General features: G+C 39.4%; 3 protein-coding genes and 1 non-coding gene across 7 annotated transcripts; 2 read left to right on the plus strand and 2 right to left on the minus strand.

The window, feature by feature from the left end:
• Nucleotides 1-1,863: 1,863 nt before the first annotated feature.
• trnap-ugg (transfer RNA proline (anticodon UGG)) lies at nt 1,864-1,935 on the minus strand. Its single transcript has one exon. It is a non-coding gene; the product is annotated as a tRNA-Pro (tRNA).
• Nucleotides 1,936-2,445: 510 nt separating this feature from the next.
• septin2 (septin 2) lies at nt 2,446-11,902 on the plus strand. 2 transcript variants are annotated; one of them, XM_068600461.1, is made up of 13 exons: nt 2,446-2,569; nt 3,463-3,504; nt 4,063-4,177; nt 6,191-6,277; nt 6,411-6,534; nt 6,762-6,896; nt 7,076-7,193; nt 7,559-7,660; nt 7,910-8,055; nt 8,355-8,477; nt 9,488-9,548; nt 10,453-10,549; nt 10,724-11,902. In XM_068600461.1, the coding sequence occupies exons 2-12, from the start codon at nt 3,481-3,483 to the stop codon at nt 10,537-10,539; spliced, it is 1,122 nt and encodes a 373-aa protein (XP_068456562.1). In that variant the 5' UTR covers nt 2,446-2,569; nt 3,463-3,480; the 3' UTR covers nt 10,540-10,549; nt 10,724-11,902. The 2 variants fall into 2 exon arrangements, with proteins under 2 accessions (XP_068456562.1, XP_068456570.1); XM_068600469.1 differs by having other exon boundaries at nt 8,355-8,438.
• Nucleotides 11,903-12,257: 355 nt separating this feature from the next.
• Nucleotides 12,258-17,544, minus strand: stk25b (serine/threonine kinase 25b). 2 transcript variants are annotated; one of them, XM_068571516.1, is made up of 11 exons: nt 17,147-17,544; nt 16,034-16,267; nt 15,815-15,871; nt 15,574-15,682; nt 14,711-14,868; nt 14,291-14,476; nt 13,819-13,964; nt 13,391-13,496; nt 13,244-13,315; nt 12,657-12,793; nt 12,258-12,486 (listed from the first exon to the last, which is right to left on the minus strand). In XM_068571516.1, the coding sequence occupies exons 1-11, from the start codon at nt 17,174-17,176 to the stop codon at nt 12,465-12,467; spliced, it is 1,257 nt and encodes a 418-aa protein (XP_068427617.1). In that variant the 5' UTR covers nt 17,177-17,544; the 3' UTR covers nt 12,258-12,464. The 2 variants fall into 2 exon arrangements, with proteins under 2 accessions (XP_068427617.1, XP_068427616.1); XM_068571515.1 differs by having other exon boundaries at nt 12,258-12,574.
• A 671-nt stretch (nt 17,545-18,215) lies between these two features.
• On the plus strand, nt 18,216-21,870 carry LOC137782173 (mitochondrial fission factor homolog A-like). 2 transcript variants are annotated; one of them, XM_068571328.1, is made up of 7 exons: nt 18,216-18,338; nt 19,111-19,335; nt 19,526-19,704; nt 20,067-20,158; nt 20,315-20,485; nt 21,013-21,088; nt 21,704-21,870. In XM_068571328.1, exons 2-7 carry the CDS (start codon nt 19,116-19,118, stop codon nt 21,833-21,835), a joined length of 870 nt encoding a protein of 289 aa, XP_068427429.1. In that variant the 5' UTR covers nt 18,216-18,338; nt 19,111-19,115; the 3' UTR covers nt 21,836-21,870. The 2 variants fall into 2 exon arrangements, with proteins under 2 accessions (XP_068427429.1, XP_068427428.1); XM_068571327.1 differs by lacking the exon at nt 18,216-18,338 and adding an exon at nt 18,357-18,501.
• The last annotated feature ends 1,439 nt before the right edge of the window (nt 21,871-23,309 follow it).

Consider the following 23,309-nt stretch of genomic DNA (forward strand, 5'->3'; position numbering starts at 1 on the left):
CAGATCGACTCTTGGCCTGATCACACAAAGTGATTTGCTATGAAAAATCTGATAATACCTTCACATTAAAGTAATTAAAGTGAGGAATCAATCTGTAATGTATTTATTCTCTGCGTGACTTTCCCTTCAAACAACATAACTATTTAATGAGAGGTTATATTAATAGACAACAGAATCCTCTAAGTTTGATTTAAACATGAGGTAACCTGAAAATCAATTATTATATTCATTAACACTGATCTATAATGCACTGGTAAATGTTTTATTGACCATTAATATAGTTATTGATAAGGCAAACCTTGTACAGCATTATGTAAAGTGATGAGGTTGTAAATGCACAGCAGACACATTAAAAACAATAATATATTAATAAATAAATATGTATTTTTCTTATGCTTAAAGGACCAGATGTGTTTCCATGTTTACAAAATGTATTAAAATACATGTATTTTTCAAAGTGGTTTATTCTTTACATTTTCTATTAATTTGACTCGCCGCTGGTTTCCTTTTATTTCTGTATTTTGCTAAAAACTAGCTTGACAGTAATCCTAATCGAACGCGATTTCTTTTATTTTGTGTGATGTTGCGAGACATGAAGTTCCGGGGACCGGCTCTATCTGTGACTTTTTATTAGATCTCTTTAAGTCCTTTAAGGTGCAGTACGTCAAAAGCAAGTAAACTGGATGGGCACTTACAATTTTGTATTGTAGGAACAGTCCATTTACACTCACAGGCGTTTTTTTTCCCTTTCTTGACAGAACTGCAGTGGGTCCTTTTTGAGTGAACTGCATTACCCCAAAATGATCATGTAAATCTGACAAATTGAGTAAATTGTAATGACGAAATAAAAGTTAAATATATCGTCTATTCACATTCCCGCCACCAGTTTTTGTCAGCATGTTTTTTTCTATTGCTTCCTCTCTGAGAAATCGTATTACAGCATCTATTTAAAAAATCATGACATCTATTGCCATAACAGGGTGGTACAGGAAGTAAAGTATAAATAAACGTACACACTGAATGCTATAAAGCCACACTGCAAATGACAGAGCATGGCGCCACTAAGAGGCTTATGGGAATAATGGAAATAGTGTAGCTCCTGTGGCGATGATATGCTTGCTGTAACCGGGAGGGAAAGAGTAGTATTTACCGAGATAACTCCTGGACTCGTGTTAGGCAGAGTAGTGGCTGAAGGGAGGGGAGCAGAGATGCTGTCACAACAGCGAGCTCAGATAAGCCCCCACTGGGTGAAGACAGAAAGCATTAAGTGAGCATATCTTTGAGACGTCTGATGCTCCTCCTGCACCACTGGAGTGAGACTTGCACATAATAAATATAGGTTGATAATTTAGACCTGGAGCATATGACTGTTTTAAGCATGTTTTTCAGTTCTTGATAATCTGAAAATATATTTCCCCTTTCACAGGTGATGTGGAGAAACAGGAACTAAAAGAGGCCTCAGACACAGAGCTCCTGTATACTTAACTTCCACAATCTGTTGTATGAAAAACTGGGCCACTGTACTAAAAGTTAAAATTGTATTTATTTTTCGATATTTTATGAGACTAAATGATCTGTTTGATGTAGATGAAAAGGAACCTCAAGCAGAAAATTACACCAAGGATATTGTGCATTTGAATAAAGTAATGAACATGAAGCCCTAATTGTAGCGTTGCAGAAGTCCACTAGAGATCAGTATAATGCTGTGTAGTTTTTCCATTTGAGCAGTCTTATCCGTCACATCAAGTGAGTTTGCTTCTGCAACAATGTAATGAGGACATACTTCCTCATACGTACAACAGGATTGCACGAAATCGTGGTACCTAGAGTAGAATAAAGACTATATAGTTCAAGAAAAGCATTGGGCTCGTCCGGGATTTGAACCCGGGACCTCTCGCACCCAAAGCGAGAATCATACCCCTAGACCAACGAGCCACACTGCTTGCTTTCTAAATTACACTTTATATAGAAAATGTGTCACCAATACTATGACGTCACTAGATTACAAATCAGGACCAATGCTCGTCAACGGTTATAACCAATGAACAAGCCAGCATAGCTCCTTTACTAACCTTAAACTGAAGGAGTTAAAACAGCTGTATTTACAGACCTATCTCTATCTTTCCCTTTCTCTCTAAGATACTTGAGAAAGTAGTCACAAACCATTTGTGTGACTTTTTACATAGCAATAGTTTATTTTAAGTTTCAGCCAGGATTTAGAAAGCATCATGGCACAGAGAGACAGCACTAGTGACATCTACCAATGACCTTCTAGTTATTTTTCCTTTTTTTGTTGAGATCACTGACACACGGCCGCAGTGTTTGATATAAAAGTAAAGGTATTTCACGTGACAGGATAAATATGACCTTCTATGTTTCCAGCGGAAACTCTTCTCGTGCGGCGTTGTCCCTGCCGCTCTCGTCGCGGTGCATTGTGGTCCGTGAGCTAAAGGAAGCCGTTGCACCGGAATCTGAAGAATTCGAGGTGTCCGCCAAGTCCGCTGTTCACCGTCGGCTCGTCTCTCTTGAATCGCCATCTGTGCTGCGCTTTCTGCCGACCGACCGTAAGGTAACACTCGGTATTTCTCCCGTTCACTCTTTGTGCCGTATTTACGGCGGTATGGCAGTGGAACCGACGACGCTACCGCGAGCCATTTAAGTTCACATCCTGCAGAAGCTACTCGGCTAACGTTAGTTAGTAGTTCACGCGATGCCCAGACTTTACTGAGCAGCTAGTAGTTAGTTAGCTCGGTACATAGCTTTGATTTGGGGTCGTTACCAAGAATAAGAATAGCTATCCAACTTGGCTCTTTTTTAAATGGCATAAGCACATTTCACACCCACTGACTTTTTACCGTTATGTTGGCTTATTAACGTCAATTGGGTTAATTCCCGTTAAAGTAACGGTTACGTTAGCTGACGGTATGTGTGAGAAAAATAAAGTAAGTTAATGTTCGTATGTTCGTTTTAGTTGGCAACGCCTCTATAAAATAGCTTAAAGTAGCTTGGACACCTACATGTGTCTAATCAGCCGGTAAAAATGTATAATGAGTTATTGTGATTTAACGTCTTATTGAGACGCAGTCGTTTTTATCCAAGCAGTCTGAGCGCAGTGGGTGTGCTTCTGTTGTAATATAACACACCGACTTAACTACAACAACCAGCAAACTGCTAGTAAACATATATGATACCAATTGGGAATAATGGCATTATCGTATTAGGTTGAATGTCTAGTCCTCACACCAAAGGGTTACAGTGAGATGCTGCTGTAATGCAGCTATTTGAGCAGGAACAGCTCGTCATTTTGTGGTGAGACACATCACTGTCACAAAAAACAGACTTCCTGTCTCTCGTATATGAGGCGATATGAATTTCCTCCATTTCAGAAAATATCCACAGAGGCCAGAATTGTCACAAAATGTAAGCTTCTTAGTATGTGACGCGGTCTGTGTTTTCTCTCAGGTTTGACAAGGAGAAAACATGTCTCAGGCCGATAAAATGAAGGTGAGTCTCTGAACAAAAACCACATATTCCACCCGATGAGAGTCGGCACAGTTTTTGTTCAAAACACAAATATAATCTGCTGAATGCTGGTCTACTCAGCTGTATGCTTAGTGTGCTGCTCAACATGACTCACTGAAGTAGCTTAATGCACACTGGAAGGCCCAAAGGCAGAGCCACAACATCACACTGCTTATTAGGCTTTTCAGTCATTACCTTTGCTGAAAGGGGGAAGGGAGAGTTCATATATGTGTCAAAAATTTCCAAACGAAATAAGCACTATGTACCTTTTTTTGTATTTTATTTGACATTGTCAATGTGTAGTATTGCTAAAAGCTATCCAATTGCTCTACTTCTCATTGGTATGAACTGTGTAGGAAACTCTTTCACAAATAGACTGCTGTAGAGTCAACGTAGCCCAGGTGCTATATTGATAGCTAAAAATGTTTTTAACTGACATAGTATGTGCAAAGCTACGTTCTTGTATCTTATGTTTTAATATCATATTACCAAACATTATTTCAAAAGATAATTTTTCTACTTTGCTTTTTTTTTCTACAGCAAGGCCAGTTCACCAACCCTGAAACCCCAGGGTATGTTGGATTTGCCAACCTGCCGAATCAGGTTCATCGCAAATCGGTAAAAAAAGGATTTGAGTTTACATTGATGGTGGTAGGTGAGTGTGTCATTTCTGTTTTTATAGTACTTTTTTTTGTTTTCTTCTTGTCATTGTGAAATGCCGGTTTTATTTTACTTGGGAAATGATGGTGTATCTCAATGAAAACAAGCTTAATGCTAGACAGCTATAGGGAATATGAACATTTGAGGAATGTGCTTTGCTTTTTTGGCTCATATGAGTTTGCTTTTGTGATTATATGTATGAGGGGATCTTGGCCTATATCCTGCACAATATACAGTTGTTGCTGCCAAATGCTGTCTTTTTGTAATGGCCTTTCTACTTCACGTTTTACTACTCTTTAATCTCCATAGTTCATTTTGTTTGAATACTAAGAGAAAGCAAGTTGTTTTGGTTGCATTTTAGTGTGCATGAATGCTTTGGTAAGAGAATGGCAGATGTCTCGTCAGTGTAGTTGCTCAGCTGGCGTCAGCACAGCGTCGGTGTAAAGTCTTGATGTGAACATTGTGGCTGTGTGAACCTCCCTGATTGTTTGTAACGGGGGAGGGGAGAAGCTCCTGTGAATGCTGCTCATCCTTTTCCTTTAAAATAAACCAGGGAGGAATGAGCCTCGAGGGGCCTCAAGGGACTGATTCACACAGTGGACAAGGCCCGCCGCTTCCTCTACTGCAAGAATACTCATTGAGTGCACATTTAACCTTTTGTATGACTCTGGTTGTTTAACAAATCAGTGTTTTACAGTACTTTTAGATGCTGCAGTTCTAATCCATGGATGGAAACCATATTTATTTATGAACATGAATTATTTCTTTTCAGTATCCGTCCTGTTTTAGGCTTACCCTTTAACAAAAAAAAAAAGTACTTTCTTCCACATACACCTGAAGCTGTAGTGTACATGTTGATTTAAATTTTCCAGACAAGACATTTTGGCAAATTGTCAGTTTAGGGTGTAGTAAAGACTTCCGTAAATCTTTTGTCATGGCTCGGGTGGGAACCACAGTAGCAGCATTCCTGAGTAAATGACACAAACTTACGGTTGTTTATGTCTCTGCATCTGTAACACTGCGACCATGAGACATGAGAAACATTGTTGATTATTATGGCTGTCCCTAACCAAGAAATTCTTAGTCGCTGAACACGACATACGGTTTTGTCAACTAATTGTTTAGTTTATTTAATTGAAGGAGCTTTTTAATCTGTATTTCTCCACAAAGATACACACAAAATCACTACATTTAATATTATGTTGACCAGAGATGTATTCAGATGTATTCATAAGTTATTATTTGGGGTATGAGGGAGGAATTAAACTGCTTCTGTAGTTTTCCCAGACACAAATTAGGGCATACTGCTAGACTAAAACAACGCTCTGTGGTGCTGCCAAAATCCATGGAAAGCTATTTTTAGTCTGGTACAAGGCTTAAACGTTGTCTTGGATTCCGACCATCAGCTTTTGTTTAAAACGTCATCACACAAACTGTACATTTTTTATTGTCTGTCCAACTGTTGGGTTTATAGCCCAACACCTATTGTTGGTTATGGCGGCAGTTTAAGAGTCAAAGTTAGTTTTATTGTCAATTAGAGACATTCATTTTAAATCAATTTGAAAGTCTTCGGTTTACTGTTTCTTTATTTCAGTGCAGATTCTTGTTTAAAGACAGAGTTGCGCTAAATGAAAATATCAGTTTTTAGTTCTTGTTTAATATTTGTAAAAGTGAAACTGTCCAGTAAATTTCTTGACTGGTGGCAGCTTTATAAACCACCTGACACTGTTCTAGGAAAGATTATTGCTGAAGACAGATTTCATATCGTGCATTTCCGTGTGGTGCTTGGCCTCCTGCGCGTCACAGCCAGATGTCTTGTTTCCTGCAGTACAGAGAGGATCTCCTTTGTTCTATTCACTGAAACTGAACTGGTACTAGAAGAGGTTTGAACCAACAAGAACCTAACGGTGCTTTCGTAATTTTTAAGCAATTGCGCAATACTTATTCACTTTGCTTGTCATTCTAGTGTTGATTATGATGATGTTTCATTTTCCTCTGTTGTCAAAAGGTGAATCTGGACTTGGAAAATCCACCCTGATCAACAGCCTGTTTCTCACTGACCTTTACCCTGAGAGAGTCATACCTGGAGCAGCGGGTAAAAACACACACGCACTTAAGGATTCTTGTTTTAAACCCCTCCGGAATATCTGTATGTTTAAAACAAAATTGCTGACTGGCGTTGTCATTGTATGTTCTTAGAGTTCTTGCACTTTCTTATCTTCTAACAGAAAAGATAGAAAGGACTGTTCAGATCGAGGCATCGACGGTAGAAATTGAGGAGCGAGGAGTGAAGCTCCGTCTCACTGTGGTCGACACACCAGGATACGGAGACGCCATCAACAGCCAAGACTGGTATAACATATTTTTAGCTACTATGTAGAAGAGGAAATTGGGTATTTTTTTAAGTTTAAACTACCCAGTGTCAATCCTGTGATCTTAAACAGGGATTAGATGTTAACCTTGGACAATTCAAAAATGTTTTCATGTATGTAATGTCGTATCAGCATAGATGAGTCCTTGTACAATGTTGTGATATAATTACTCTTGTGTTGGATGTGACGTACATTTCTTTCATTCAGTTTCAGCACCATTATCAGCTACATCGATGACCAGTTTGAGCGCTACCTCCATGACGAGAGCGGTCTAAATCGTAGACACATTGTTGACAATAGAGTTCACTGCTGCTTCTATTTTATTTCCCCGCTTGGCCATGGGTGAGTCCTGCAAAGCACACTAATGTACATACGTTTCAGTTTGCTGAAGTGGCAGAAGTTGTTTTCTATTTAACTAACCATATTTCTATATCACTTCACTCTTTTGCTTTTAATGAATATTTGCTTGAGTCTTTCCGTCTCTCTTTGACCCTGGTTCTGTCTGTTTCCTGTCCCGCCAGGCTGAAACCTCTGGATGTTCAGTTTATGAAGGCCATTCACAATAAGGTCAATGTTGTTCCTGTCATCGCCAAGGCAGACACGCTCACCCTCAGAGAGAGGGAGAGGCTCAAGCGCAGGGTAAGGACAACAGTCGCTCTTTGTTCAGGATCTTTTCCCGTTCTTGAAACAATCGGAAGTGTCATATGATCACGGTCACAGCTTTACCCTCCCAACGCTTTCAAATACAGTTTGTATCTGAAGTACTATATAGTACTACCTTTTGGTTTAAATACCTAAAACCAAAATGCAGATAAAACCAAAGTGAGACACGGAGTGTCAAGGTGAAATAATCAAGTGTTTTTAGTCAGTATTTTTTTTTTTTTAAATGCATAAAGTCCTTATTTAAAATAAAAATAACAGGTTGTCATTAACAGTATGTAAAGAACATAACAGATAATAAAAGGTGTTAATTACCCATGTTCTGTCTTTGTCTTCTTTGTAAGGTTCTGGATGAGATCGATGAGCATGGCATCAAGATTTACCACCTTCCTGATGCCGAGTCGGATGAGGATGAGGACTTCAAAGAGCAGACCAAGATCCTCAAGGTAAACTCTCTCCACCCCTGTGGGAAACTTTTCATTCATGACTCAATTTGAGACAAATTGGTGTTGTCTTACCACAGGAATGATTAATTTATTTTTATGGATAAAAGCAGTTTTTATTTAGCTTTATATCCTCTAATATCATTTTATTAAGCCAACCAATCAGTATAGGGTTTTGTTTTAAGTGTAATCGTTTTCTATGTTGGTGATTGAACCATGACTACAGACGTATAAACCGCTCCTCTTTTCCAGGCTAGCATCCCATTTGCAGTGGTGGGATCCAACCAGCAGATTGAGGCCAAAGGGAAGAAGGTGAGGGGCCGCCTGTACCCTTGGGGAGTCGTGGAGGTGGAGAATCCTGAACACAACGACTTCCTCAAGCTGCGGATCATGCTCATGTGAGTGGTAGAGGAGGCTAAATCATGTTGCAGTCCTTTTTCTTTCAATGTAAGGGTGATATTGAAATTACTCCAGACAATAGTTTTTTGTTAAGGTGTAGATTATTATTAAAATGTCGCCACAACAGGAAAGGAGAACAAAAAGATGGAGCAGTGTAATGTGGTGCAGTTTTTGGCTAAAATACGATATTTCTGATGTTATGGTCCACTCTATTGCCAGACGGCCTCTACGTACTAGAGGTACAGTGAAGTTAACGTCTGTAGTTCTCCAATTGTCTGACTTTTCCACAACCCCACAGAACCCACATGCAGGATCTACAGGAAGTGACCCAGGACCTTCACTACGAGAACTTCCGCTCGGACCGCCTCAAACGGGGTGGCAGGTTGTCCTCCCATGGTTACATTCTGCCTCTGTCTCCTGCGTACGTACTTGTCTGTCAGCTTGCTTCTCTGCACCTCCCCCACCTCAAACAACAAACCTTTGATTGGACACAGTGTTAAAAAAACAACATAGAAATGCCATCATCGGGCACAGATGTTACAGGAGTGAAACCAAAACATCCAGCTGTGTAGATAGAAGCCGAGTTACTAGATTAAATTCTGTCTAATGGGGTCATGCACTTTCAGGTTTTTCTTCTGCGGTAGATTCATACAGTATAAAGTTGTTGGATTAGTATCATTCTGTAGACAGTAGCTCTAACTCATCATCATTTTGCATGTTCCCGACGTGCAGTGAGGCAGAAGTTAATGCTGTGGTCTCCTGGGTTGTGGTTTCACATGGCTAGTGGGTAGCTAAATGGCATGTGCCGTTTGAGTATCTGTAGAGGTCATAAACCGGATTAGTGTGTCATGTAACATAGTGTGGACATATCATTTAACACTCACTGTAGACCAAAAAGATTCTTTTAGACTTTCTTCAAAAGCCAACCCAGGATAAGGCAGTGGTTTTACTGTCATCACATTGCCTCGCCATCTGTCCAAGGACTGTTGAGGTACTGTTTTTTTTGTGTTTTGGTCATTTGGGGGAGGTAACGCTGTTCCCCTGACTCTCGCTACTTCTCTCTGGAATCTCCCTGCTTTCATCTCTTTGTAGTTATTTGTTCTAGCTGCCCACTTTTCTCTTCTGCAAAGAAAAACTAACCCACTGATCCCTTCTTCAGCTTCTTTGTGGCTTTTGTAATGTTTGCCTAATGCTGATGCTCCAACTTAAAATGGTTCAACGTGCACTTTTCAGGCATGCAGACATACACAAACTTCTCAGCTCAGTCTTAATGCTTTACAAATCATCACACAAAGTGATTTTACACTTATAACCTGATTGTGCCTTTAACTTAATAATACTTTACGTTAATCGACATTGATGCTGCATAAATACTAAAGGTGGATTCTGTAGCGTGAGACATCAATGGTAACTAAAGTTGTGTTGATGCAGAAAGGGACCGGAGCCGGAGGAAATGGACAAGGATATAATCCTGCAGGAGAAGGAGGCTGAGGTGAGATATTTCAGATGCTACTCCACGTTGGGCTTATTATAAAGAAATGCATGTTTCACGGCTTGTCCTTGGCAATTTTCTTTTGTGAAGGAAGAGTTTCACATTTTGAGAATGCACTTATTTGCTTTGTTGCATAAAACTATTTCAGTGAGCTTTAGGTGAGGTAGTTGGATTTTATTGTTTTTTTGGACACACAGGCTACACTAATCATCTGCTTGATGTAGCTTCATATTTAGCGTACAGAGACAGGAGTGGTAGCAATCTTCTTATCTAACGTTTAGCAAACTAGTGAATAACACGTACCATAATTGTTGAACTATCTCCTTTAACCTTCCTCCTGTGTTTAGGGTGGGCACAGACCCGTTTTTTTAGGTTTTAAATGCATAGAAGAACCACATAAAATGTGTTTATTGCATCAAGGCTTTTTGACTTTGGCAGGAATTTCAACAAAATATAAAAATGTTTCACTAAATTTATAAAATGCTGTGGTTGAAATTATGACCTTTTGTGTTGTTAGGGTCGGTTTCGACCCAGTTATAAACATAAGATTTGCTTAATTGGTTGTTTTATTGATCTTGCAAATCTATATTTTGTGTTATGCCCTGTTTGTGTTCAAGTATTCAAGGAGGGTTAAAGATCATTCACTGCCCTAAAAGTCACAATTTGAAAACTAGAACCAATTCAACATTTATAAGAATTGTTTCTGTTTTCAGTGTTTTTAATCTTATAATACCAATGTTAACTGTAGAACCAGTTGTTTCTAGTCAATTGTTTATAAATGCCAGGTGTGAATGATCCTACATTTAGCAAGATGCCGCTCATTCGCAGCTGTTTAAGTGAATGTGCTTTGTTATAAGTGCAGTTGTCGTTTCCCTGACATGCATCTTGATGTTGTGTCACACAGCTGAGACGAATGCAGGATATGATCGCCAAGATGCAGGCCCAGATGCAGAAGCAGGGAGACGGAGACGGAGACGGCCCCAATGTGTGAAACGTCTTTGGTAGGAGCAAGACCTCTCCTCTTCTCCAAGATGGCACACTTTATCACTAGAACAAGCGGACACCTGATTTCCTGTATTTGTATAAATACCTAATATGTGGTAATTGTACATGCTGGTCTTCTGTGAGCCCAGTCTTGATTTTTATTTAACTTTTTCTTTTCTCTTCCATTGTAGGTATTTAAACCACCGCTCAAGTTTGACGAAAGACGAAGGATAGCCGAGACCGTGTTATCAAGTTACTGACTCGTACTGCTTGCCACTATTTTTATTTTAATCCTACATGGGATCTGAAGTGTTTTTTTGTTTTTTTTCTACGTACAGTTAAGTATATTCAAAAAGTATTACATCTATATATTTTCACACTGTTCGATTTCTTTTTTTTTTTTGGTTCATTTTAAACTTTTGCCAGTTACTCAAATGAAGTCACGTGATCCATCTTTTAAAATGTTGGAATATATCTTTGATACAAACTGTTACTTTTCCTTTTTTATTTTTTATTTAGAAAACCAAATTACTGCTGCTTGTAGTTCTAAAACATCTCTCAGCGCTTCATTGGGAGAGTCGGCTAGGCTGAAAACTAGCAGCAGAAGTAGCTTTTTCCATCATTGTTATGCCATTATCTTGGTATTCCAAGATAATGGAATACCAAAATAAGAGAAATTATTGTTTCATAATCTTTTTTTGGTGAATAGGTGATCCAATAAATAGGGTCCATTTGCTCGGTGTTAATCCTATGAACCACCTCATCTGCATGCAACTCAACCTCATCTGGTCAAATCTTCAGGTGAATTTTCCCTCTAGTGCTTTGTTGCGATCCGCTTCTCCCTTTACTGTCAAAGACTTATCCATCAGTGCAGTTATCGGATCAGTATCTTAAGTAGAATGGCATTGGAGTGTTTTTAGCTCCTTTTTTTGAGTTTGATATGAATTCAACTGTGACCTCTTCCAGTCTTGCTGCAGACTTGACAAATGAAGGACGTGCAAACGAGGTGCGATGCCTGTTTGGTGCTTTCAATCCATTAGAATTAATTACTCCGCGTTTGCTCGACACGCCTCAAAAGTGAAGTCATGTGTCGGGGCGCATTTACTGTTACATGTCTGTTTTTCTTTTTTGATGCAGTGAGATTTGAGGTATGAACTTGTACCTGTCCCAACTGCTGAGTGCTTTGTGGTTTTCATGACCACAGAAATTAAAGTGGCCTAATGAGGTCATTGTAGCCAACGTTTCCCTCACCAGCCAAGGTGTGAGTTCTTGACATTCCTCTTTGTGCTGTTTTTATCCAATATTAAAGCACCAAATATTGTTCTTGACGCATATATTGTAATAAGTTTTATTAAACTTTATTAATCTCCTCTGTGATTTCAGTTTTTTTAATTATTTATTATCATCCTGTTACCGGCCGGAGTAGCAGCCTGAAGCTAGTCTACGAACACGCCAGCGGATGCTTTTTTCTTTGTGTGCATTAAATTTCAGTGAGATTAATTGCCTTTGACATACAAAACCACTATGAACCTTGTTTGTAATAAAAAGTTTAAGAGAAAATGTTAATACCTTATAATTTAATAGAATTACATAAATATTAATTCTATAGGTATATTGATTCATGCCCCACTACGTACAGTATAATTTGCATCTCCAGATGAAATCTATGTATGTATGTGAGCATCAAACACTGACACCAACCAGACAATGTGACATTTTCCATAGACTTTATTATAGTTTTTTTTCTTCTCAATCTAACAGGTATACACAACGCTCTAAATGTCATGGCTTTTTTGTTTTAAATACTCTCCGCTCTTAAAGAAAAACTGTAAAAATATTTAATTATAACTAATTAAAAGATCTCTTGGGGGACAGGACTGGGAAGGGTGCAAAGATACGAGGGGGGAATGAGGGGGGTGTCTCCTCTGGTCCTTATCTGAGACGTTTGGAAGGTCTGGGAGACAGAAAAGGGAGCAGGGTTAAGTTACATCCAGCTGGGGTTTCACCGCGAAGACTGGGTGGTGTTACCATTTAAAGAAAACCTGGAAGAACAACATGAAATCAATTAATTGGAATAAATGGACGATGATGATGATAATACTAATAATAACATAGGTACGTCACCTGCACACTCTCTCCATCATGTGTGTGACAAGGCGGTCGGAGATCCCCGGACAAGACTCTTCGGCCAGGTTGAAGGCGTTTTCAAGCTCCTCGATGGCGCCTACGCCCCCACCACTCGCCCGCCGCTTCTCCTTCAACTGGCGGCAGTAAAGGAATATATGTTGTTAATGGGAGGCTTCCACCAAACACAATTACTCAATTTCTACTGGACTGTTGAGTTTAAAACATAGGCAGATATCAGTCAGGTTTTGTTGGCTCTTGCATGTACCGACTGAGCTCATCCTTCGATGCTCTTTGTTGAGCTTAATATATTCTACTTTAAAACAACACAAGTATAAAGATCATGTATAATATCTATGTAATATGGGATTTTGTGAGTGAAGAATAGAGCTACTCTGGGACTAAATTAGTGTTGAAAAAGAACCTTGTTCAGAGCTCAACAGACAATTGAAGATGTGTTTTTTTTTTTTTCAATCCAGTTTTATCGATCAAGATCAAGGCCTGCTCTTGTTGTTTGTGCTGTGCGCAAAGTTTATTATATTTATATTATTTACCAATATATAAATGTATTGAACAGTTGAGCCTACCTCTCTGAAGATAGGTGTTACCAAAGCTGACAAGCATTGGGATTTGGGTTGCCTTTTCACCAAATCTCCTGACTGAGAAGAGGAAAAGGATGTCAGGTGAGGAAAAAGAAAAAAGATTTGCCCGTTTGTGTGCTGCACGTGTCTTACCTCTGAATCTGTGTGTGTGTAGCCCTTCTGTAACTTGTTCAAAGAGCTGGGTCTGACTGTCGGGAAGGTCCACATTGGACATGTATCAACATCACCATCAGCATCCCTGAAGGATGGAAGGAAGAGATATTTATACCAATATTACCCTACTTTAACAATCACTTGAACTACATTGTTGAACATTGAGGACCATTTAAAAACATGTGTAACTGTTCCCCATTTGTCACAAGTAAGTATACTGACAAATGCTTAAAATAGGCAATAATAATTACTGATACTACATGGTGGGTACCCAGTTTTTTCTAGTAAATCCTCCATTAATCATCCTAAAATTCTCTAATACCTAAGTAATTTACTAACGTGGCTGTGACTAGATCCTTTGGGAAATGTAAATCTCAAGTGTATCGATGTGTGTTCTTGGGACTGACATATCTGAGTCGTCAGAGCTGGATTCCTCCCCGTGTCCCTCCGACTTCCAGCGGCGGTAGCGGTCTATCAGCTCCGCCAGGTAGGCCGTCTTCTTGGTGTAGCGCGTGATGAACTTGTGCTTTAAGAGCTCTTTGGCTGTCGGCCTCTGTGCAGGCATATTAGAAGAAGAATCGAAAAGGGATCAATTGTCTAGTTATAATGTGCTAAACAGAGCGCCAGTAAGGAGTCAACCGTCACTTCACTAAGAATTAACATTTGAAGAATGGGATTTGGTTGCATTTGGTTTGTAAACAGCACAATTTATACTTCCTAATAGGAACAAGGCATGCTAATCCAATAATAAATATTTGGTTTGATAAATTATCCAAGCCTGATGATCTAAATTCTGATTTTATTTAGCCACAAACAAACATGTTTAATCCCATTTTAGTTCTGCTACAATGCAGATGAATGCAGGCAGGTGCTACTTACAAAACGAGGGTCTTTATTTAGACAAGCCTCAATAAACTCTTTGAAGGGCTTGCTGTAAGGTCCCTCAAGTGTGGGTGGTGTGTTTTTCGGGATGAGGAAAAGGACCCTCATGGGGTGAAGATCAGAGTTGGGAGGTTCCCCTTTCGCCAACTCAATGGCAGTGATTCCCAAGGACCAAATATCAGCCTGAGGGGGAGAGTGGCATGTAAGTAAGGTGTTAATATGCAATATAGCGTCTACTTATCAGTGCCTCCACCAATAACAAAACAGTCTTCCCTCTTGGTCTTGATGTTCTGACCAAAGTGAAACATCTTTTCACCCAGAAGTGGTGGAAAAACAACCAAACAAACGTAAAGAAAGCGTTCACTCAAAGCAGAAACACACGGCGACTCTTGTCCATCTCACAGACCCTCGCCTCACCTTGAAGTCGTAAGCAGACTGTTTGATAACCTCTGGAGCCATCCAGAAAGGTGTTCCTACAAATGTGTTCCTCTTAATCTGGGTATCTGTCAGCTGTCCGGCCACCCCGAAATCTGCTAGCTTCACATCGCCCTGCTCCGACAAGAGTACATTGGCAGCTGGAAGAAAGAGACAGAAGAAGAAGTCAACATACGAGAACAAATAATGCAAAAATAAAAAGAAGGCATCATGTTGTAAAGCATGAATGGAGTTTCATTTTGAAATAATCATGAGTAATGAAGTGTTATAGCACCTTATTTTAGGCCTATCATGTGTGACTTTTTGAAATGCCAGAACAATAATTATTCCCTGAAGACAAAATCTCTGCAATTTGTAAGTTACAGATGGACGAACAAGGGGACAAAGGACACTTTGCAGTCTCTTCCTCAATTTAATTGTGGCGGAAACAAACCGCTTCACAGACAGAATCCATGTAGATAATCAACCCAGTCTTCTTCTTCTTAAGCTTGCTGTCGTAACTGTTTATTCTTTAATGATTCTCAAAATGTAAGAGCACAACATCAGCTGCAGAGAAAAGAAAATTAGCATTGCACAAACGTATACATTTAACACCTTCAGTACTTTGTAAGATTTCAAGCTCACAGATAGTGTTACTACATTTCTGCAGCTACTCTGTCCAGCATCTCGTGGACAGAGTAAGGATACACATTTGTGGATACACATTTTGCTTGTCAAAGCACTTAAAAGCTTCAAATTAGCTCTGAATTGTGAGTACGATATTTGACTTTGTACCAGGACAACACAGTAAATTATATGACTTCATATTTAAATGATGGTAAATGAAAAAGAGGGACTTTTATTACCTTTGATATCTCTGTGGATCTTCCTTTCAGAGTGCAGATACTCCAGCCCCTTCAGTATTTCCCTCAAAATAGTAGCAATATAAGTTTCTTCCAGTGGCCCTGGGCGGAGCTAGGAAGAACAATTACGTCACATAACGGTGGAAGATGGGTGAAAGCGCCAACAATAGGTTTTGCTTCTCCAGTGTAAACATTCCCAATTTGTATCACACTTTGTACACTGTAGAAATATAGGTCTTCTTACCAGATCGAGAGCAGATCCTCCACCTAAATATTCCATGATAATCCATAGTTTGGTCCCCTGCGAGGAAAAAAATACTCGATGAAAAACATCTGAAGTTTAAGATTTTATAAACGCTGCTTTGCCTTTGATTGTTTGGCACTATGTTGGTATCTTCATGTAGACAACTTGAAATAATCTGTTTACATATGTATCGACTCGTTATCTGCATTATAATCTCACCTTCAGGTATGATCCATAATACTTGGTAACAAAAGGGCTATCACACTGGCTCAGAACTGTGATCTCCTGTTGAATGTCTTCAATCTCGTCCTCTGCCTCTTCCAGATCTATAATTTTAATCGCCACCACCTCCTTTGTGCGGTTGTTAAGTCCTTTGTAGACCTCTCCAAAGGAACCCTTCCCAATCCGCTCCTGCTTGGTGAAGTACTCCTCGGGGTCCAACCGGGGGATATTCTAGTCCAGTGACAGCAAAGAAAGCATTGAATTCTTGAGTACATGATGACTGTTAAGGTATATTTGTTTGTGTGCATGTGTCTTACCAGGCACAACATAATGATCAACAACTTTTCATATTATTGATTTAATAAAGGTTCAGTCGATGTGACAGGAGAAACTACATCTATCTATTTGACACTGTTCCTGTTCTCCTGCACTGCTGGAACATTAACATGATGGATGATTAACCTTTACTATCTAACATTACCTGTCTATTCAGCCACAGCCCACATAATAACCCACTCCGGATCAAACTTTGTGCCAGTATGTAATTCAAGGAGCATGACAATTAAAAGTTTTGTAGTTTTCTCTCTCCATGTTAGCAGAAAATTGTGGTTTTGAGTAGGAGAGAATGCACTTAAAGAAGTCTATACATTTAAAATGGGTAAGCATGTTTAATATGTGACAACTGCAAGTCAAAAACAACAAAGACCTAAGATGTTGATGTATACTGTCACAGCATTTAGAGTTTGTAGTTACATGTTTTCATCAGTTTGTGGGTTGGCATAGTTAGCTACACCTGACGCTGACAATGCCAAGGGGATGAAAATAAATACATTAATCCATATATACATATACAAATAATAATATATATATATATATATATATATATATATATATATATATATATATATATATATATATATATATATATATATATATATATATATATATATATATATTGTGTGTGTGCATGGAAGGTTGTATCACCTTGCATTGATAGCAGCTTAAGACCCCTACGCACCTATTCATGGAAAGCCTGACAGTCATGGGTGTTCGCCTTGTCTTGGACAAGAAGAAGGGAGGTGACAGTTGGTGAAAAGAGGATTTCTGTACCTGGTTTTGCATGTCTCGAAGATGTGCCATTCTCTCTGCAGGCTGGACGGGACAGGGACAGCCGCAGCTCTCCCTTTCCGAGCTTATCAAATGGTCCCTTCGGGTTTTTCCTCCCCTCGTAGCTGTCTAGGAAGCTAGCTAGGTGGCTAGCCAACTAGATAAACACCCAATCTGCTGGCTTTAACAGGGCTGTCACTCCGCGCTCTGTTTTCGGCCTCCAAGTCCAACGGAGGACTGAAGAGCCCGGCCAGACATCAACCTATTAACCGAGAGACTCCATTTATGTCGGCCGTGGTGAATAAGAAGATAGAATGCTCCTTCCGTCTATTAATATTTAATTCATTTCAAGGAACGCTTAGCCTGTTGTTCATTTGAAGCTTGAGGAGGACAAAATAATGGCACCAGCCGGAGGGCGCATGCGCATTGGGTTTAAAGGAGGTTGAATTGTGGGAGCTGTATTTCTAAGCTTTGTCCGGCCTTTTCCTTTTTGTGCTTGACACTCGTAGGACATTTAAATAACTAATTTGTGTGAAATTGAATCCAACCATACAAACTGTTCCTGTATTGTGCTTCTGGTCATTTGTGTTTAATCGATTAAAAACACAGTAACCTTAAGCCAAATTGTATTTAAGAAAATGTATTTCAGATCCCTAAGTGAAAAAAAGTCACGTTCGTGTAAAAAATAATTTTCATGACGAAATAAATAATGATTGTTGATGTCATTGTTTCTTTTAAAAACATTGAAACTCTTTTCTCTTAAAGAAAGAACAGTTGCATATTTTTTTATTGGTCTCATTGTGATGGGTGAAGTGAATTACAGCTGGAATACACAATTAAATTATAATCTCAATGATAATAGTATTATTTTGTATTAGTCAGGCCAAATACATGAACATTGTATGTGATACAATTCCTATAAAATAACTAATTTGAGTGCTACAATTGTGTACGCTCGTTTTTAGACCTGGGTGCTGCCGGCTGTAAAAGCTCCGCCAGACTGATTGTAGATCATAAACTCCGCCCCAGCGGGCACGCCGGGTGGATTCGCTGGCGGTTGTTCACAAACACACCAGTTTGAAGCGGTGTGTTCGGTTCTGCTCGTCGTCCGTTCTGATTGACGCCGTTACTAAAACAGAACCAACCTGCATTTTGAAACGTGACACTTTAAACTTCGGTGCTGGAACCAATAACGGTAAGTACGGTCGTCATAGAAACCAGGATATACCTGGTTCACCTGCTGCCGTGGACAAGCCCGCGCGCCGCTTAGCCTAGATAACACGAGCTAGATACGAGCTACATGCTAGGTATGGCGTCTTCATTGAGTGACATTGGAGCCATGTGTCAACAACAGCCAGGTACAGCTCGTGCAATTTGTAATAATGTCATGCAGCACAATGTTGAATGTTATATCAAGCGTGAGTTTAAATATGATTTGGTAGTTGTGGCCGATACATCCGTCCCCTCTACACTATCACACGGTTAGCGATAAACGCTGTGATGTATGTAGTTAGCTCTGTCTTTTTAAATGATGTATTACTACTCGGCTACAGATTAATTCAAGTCGTTGGCGTTTGATTGAGTTGACCTTGACATCTTGAATTCATTGTCTGTTGTGCTACAATTATTGTAATGCCATTATGAGCACATTGTGTTTGTTTTCTTTTGTTGTTTGCGTTGTAATCTTTTGTATTTTGTGTCTGCTCAGCGCTGTGTGGAACTGTACTAGTGGTGCTTGGTGAATACTCGTAAAGTTTGACTTGATGATGATACTGCTTTCAACTATATTCAGAATATAGTGATGGCATTTCTGGCAGAGCTGGCATGCACATTAGAGAGATGGCAAACATCCAGGGCTCATAGATAAGAGCTTGGATGTGATTATTGAACATTTGAACATCCACCTTTTTTAGTTGTTGAGTATTTTTAAGAGTTGTTCAATTTCCTTCCATTTGATGTGTCTACAGGCCAGATGAGTGGGCCATTCGCCTCCCCCTCCTCAGAGGTGGCTGAGATGAACCGCATCCATTTTGAGTTGGAGTACACCGAGGGAATCAGCCAGCAAATGCGGATCCCTGAGACCATCAAGGTTGCCTCAGAGAACCAGAGAGAGAGAGGGGCTATGTCACTTCAGCATCCACTCCCCGTACACACAACTATGATGCAGGTGCCAGAGAGAATCATCGTGGCAGGTAAGAACAAGAAGAGTAAAGTGTGCATGGCAGAAAATACCCTGCACATGCTTGTTCTAACTGTCCATGGAAATCATAAATTGAGATGCACAAAGGGCAACAGGCTGTTAAAATGTTTTGATATCATTGTGACCTCTTACCACCAACCATTTGTATTTACCAGTCACCCTTCACCTTACTTCCTCCACAGGGGATGATGGAGACTCTCAATTTTCTCGTCCACGAGACTTGGACCTAATTCAATCCGTCCCTCCAATGGACCTTCTCAGCATGAAGGCCCCGCCACGTATCCTCACTCTATCAGAGCAGCCACTGGACTCTCTGGAAACAGAACAAACTGCCACTTCACAGAGCAATCCCAGGCATGCGGTACGGGTCAAATCCTGGTTTTCATTCTGTGTTTCCCGTCACATTTAATTTTCCTTAATTTACTGAACTTGACACACAATGTCACTAAACATGCCACTCTACATTTACAATAATATTTTTGTGGTATCAGTCATGAGTTACATCTGTAAGTTTGTTAATACAAATATTGTAGATGCAGTAAAATTTAGTATTAATCAGATATAAGGCTGTGAATTTACAGCAGGAAGCTGATGATTTAAAGGTTATCAAATGTAATGTCAATGAAAAGTAGCTCACTTTGAAAGGGAGCCAATAAATACCATATTAGTTTATAACTTATTTAACTTGAGCTCTTCGTAATGTAAAATGTCTGTCATTTATAGGTCCACTTTCATGCTCGGGGTCGAAGGGAACGCAGTGCCAGTGAGAACATGTCTGGCCGCCATAGCGGTCATATTGTCAGAGGTGACGTATGGTAAGGACACAGCTGATACATTTATTTTAATACTGCTTGAACGCTGCTACCTTTTCATTCCTAATTTGTTACCTGTTATTCTTATTTCATTCTTGGTATGTTTTAAAATAAAATCTTATTTCTTTACCGTTTTCTCCCCACTTACCTCTCTGCCAGTGTAACCCCTTCCCCTTCTGCCCCCCCAGTCCGGTTGTGTCCCCCCCTCTGTTCCCCTGAGGATGCTAACATCAACCTGTTTACGACTGTGGGGTTCCTCTCTTATGTCCAGTCAACAACACGCCGGGCATACCAGCAGGTCCTCGAAGTGATGGATGACACACACCGCAGGTAATTTCTATTATCTTTGTCCCTGTATTTCTCGGAAGTCACTCTATTCACAAAGTTTCTCAGAACAAGCAGCTGGTCATGGCCGTGTATTTCTAAGAAAAATAATGAAATAAGGACATTTTGTATAAAAGAAGTACTGCTCTACTTTTGATATATGATTTTAAACAAAGTAACATTATAAACAAATTGCAATTTTAATGCCATTTATACTGTTTCACAGACTCAACTTAACAACATAATTTCAATTTGCTCCATGTCAGTCATTCTCACAATAGTGCGCATCTTGTGAATTGGTCATTATAATTTGTCAGTTATTTTTAAGTGGGCCCCTAAAAAAACAGCTTGGGAAACAGTACCAAAAACACTTAGCAATATGCTCTTGTCCGTCAGCTTTTTTTAGGTTAAGACATGTGTGTTTGAAAAGGTTCGTTCTCTTTCAGGAAAGTTTCTGTAGCTATGCAGACTAATTTTATGTATTGAAGTCATTGTTGTCATCATTCTAAACTGAGATATATTGATCTACACAGGACACACCTGGACCTAACTCTGGATATAAACCCTGACGAATCTGGCTTAGTGGACGCTTCCTCGCTCCGACGACAGGTATGGTACTATGCAAACCTTTGTGACTAACTGTCACTAACAGGTGATTAATGTGCTTCTCCTCCTCTGCTCTGGTGTGCATACTGTGCCTGTTAGTTTTTACCAGCTGCGGCAGCATGTGGATGGTATTGTTTTCACCATGTGAGTCTGTCGATGTATCACTTCTGTTTGTGGACAGATTTTGTGAGATGCACCCTGCTCAATTTTACACGTCTAGCCCAATTTGGTAGTTTCTCCCATTTTTTTTTTTCAGGTCTACAATCCACAACTGATATAGTACAGTAAAGGTGTGCTGACACAACAAGTTTATGTGTCTCATATCAGGCTGCTTGCAAAGGATGCTGACAGAGCAGCACACAGCCAGTGATAAGATACAGCTGGGATTTTAGATACTCTGGTATAAATACACCAGTAAGAATCATTATCAAACTACTATGAATACTGTAGTCATTTTTTTGTCTTGCATACCTTGAACTTAATCTTAGTGGTGGTGATAATCCTATGTATATAGGTATATACACTGAATGTATTTTATGCATATAAACTAGGCCCACTACAAGTAGTGTACACCTTTCTTTTTTTTAATGGAGAAAACATGTTTTTGTGGTCATTCAGATTGTGAAGTTGAACCGGCGTCTGCAGCTGCTTGAGGAAGAAAACAAAGAACGCTCCAAGCGAGAAGTGATCCTGTATTCTGCTACAGTGGCATTCTGGCTAATTAAAACCTGGGTCTGGCTCCGTCGCTAAGATTTAGCGAGACTGAACCTCCCGAAACACTGGAAGCCAAAGCAATTCCTTGTTAATCGTGCAACCACTAAAATACTGTACGAAACTTTACTACATCTAAAGGCCACCACTGGAAACTACCAGAATATTGGCAAATGTCCTCCACCACAGTCCTCCGTGTTTCTATTGCGAATGCTATATTGGGATTTTACTCGGACATTTCAAACATAGTGCTGTCAAGACCTGAGTCAGTAAAATATAACCAAAGTTTTCAAAACTGATGATATACCTATGTTTGGACTATTTACAAAATGTCCCATTGGCTAGGATTCACACCGTCACATTTAACTAGAAGTTGGCTTTGGTCGGGTACAACAACAATAGAACTAGAGGGAAAGCTAAAGTTAACATGTCTCTTATTCATCTATGGATTTAATTCTAGTTTACAGAGGCAAACAACCAACAGGACAAAGCACAATGACACTATAGCTGGATGTTTACAAAGTGTCAGCAACTACTTTGATGTGGTGAGCTACCTAATAGTTGCCATATTCGGCTAAAACTAGCCTCAACATAGGATGATGTCAACTCTGATTTACAGTCAAAGTTTCTGTCTGAAGTTTCTCCGCCTCTAGAATACTGCAATGATGTTCACTTGTATTTAGTCAAACTAAATGTGGAACAGATATAAAAAGAATATGTGGACCAGTTAAAAGTAGCAAGTGTGTGTCTCCTATTAATCGGAAAGAATTGCAAAACCTCACTGATGATTCTGGTTGTTTGTGCAAAAACTACTGATTGCAACTATTTAATGGTTGATAAATGCACAGCAACAACCAATGTTACAGTGAAGCCTATCGTCAATCATCTTTGTGAGAGTAAACACAATGTGTAAATGGGACTTTTTAGCTTCAGTTAAAGAGTCATTATAGTGTAAACATGGATCTACGACAAATGTTTCAGGAACCAAGCTCAAGCTTCAGACCTGACCCATCTTGTCTGTTTAATTTTTTTTTCATTTCACAAAAAACGAGTTTCATCAGTTTTTGTCCAAGTAAGAAGACTAAATCTAGAGATGCTATAATATTTATCTTGAATGTCCTTTGAGTTCTGCACCCAAAATATTTGTATAAAGTACTTAAATACCCTGTTGTTGTACATGTTGTTGTCTGTTTACCTCTTTGGCAGTGACTTGCATATGGATTCTGTTATGAGCTGGACAAAGTTTTGACAAAAATACAAAGGGTACGCTACTAAGGGTATTATCTCTGCCATTATAATGTTTCCCCATACCTTTTCCAAAGTTTGATTTTGTTTTTCACTGGTGTTATTTATGAATTTGTTTTTCCCTAACCTGACATTAACTGACGCAACTAAAAGCATGGATTATGTGGATTTATTCATTATACAGTGTGATATCAATCTTAGAGCTGTTGTCTGTGTGATCATGTGTAATAGATGGCTATGTATATGTACATAACATTATTTTTCAATA

Source organism: Clinocottus analis, unplaced genomic scaffold (genome assembly GCF_023055335.1).
Source record: "Clinocottus analis isolate CAN_PGR_092001 unplaced genomic scaffold, fCliAna1.0.p SCAF_11, whole genome shotgun sequence".
Classification (NCBI taxonomy): domain Eukaryota; kingdom Metazoa; phylum Chordata; class Actinopteri; order Perciformes; family Cottidae; genus Clinocottus; species Clinocottus analis.

Bases quoted from the DNA above. Each gene is read 5' to 3' on its own strand.
- stk25b (XM_068571515.1), bottom strand. From the start codon at position 17,176: ATGGCACATCTTCGAGACATGCAAAACCAG. The intron at 14,477-14,710 runs GTGAGGCGAGGG...TCTCCCCCTCAG, and splicing joins AGTCTGCTTACGACTTCAAG to GCTGATATTTGGTCCTTGGG. The intron at 13,316-13,390 runs GTAAGACACGTG...TCCTCTTCTCAG, and splicing joins ACACACACACAGATTCAGAG to TCAGGAGATTTGGTGAAAAG.
- septin2 (XM_068600461.1), top strand. From the start codon at position 3,481: ATGTCTCAGGCCGATAAAATGAAG. The intron at 8,478-9,487 runs GTACGTACTTGT...GTGTTGATGCAG, and splicing joins ATTCTGCCTCTGTCTCCTGC to AAAGGGACCGGAGCCGGAGG. The intron at 9,549-10,452 runs GTGAGATATTTC...TGTGTCACACAG, and splicing joins TGCAGGAGAAGGAGGCTGAG to CTGAGACGAATGCAGGATAT.
- LOC137782173 (XM_068571327.1), top strand. From the start codon at position 18,444: ATGCTAGGTATGGCGTCTTCATTGAGTGACATTGGAGCCATGTGTCAA. The intron at 18,502-19,110 runs GTACAGCTCGTG...ATGTGTCTACAG, and splicing joins CATGTGTCAACAACAGCCAG to GCCAGATGAGTGGGCCATTC. The intron at 19,705-20,066 runs GTACGGGTCAAA...TGTCATTTATAG, and splicing joins AGAGCAATCCCAGGCATGCG to GTCCACTTTCATGCTCGGGG.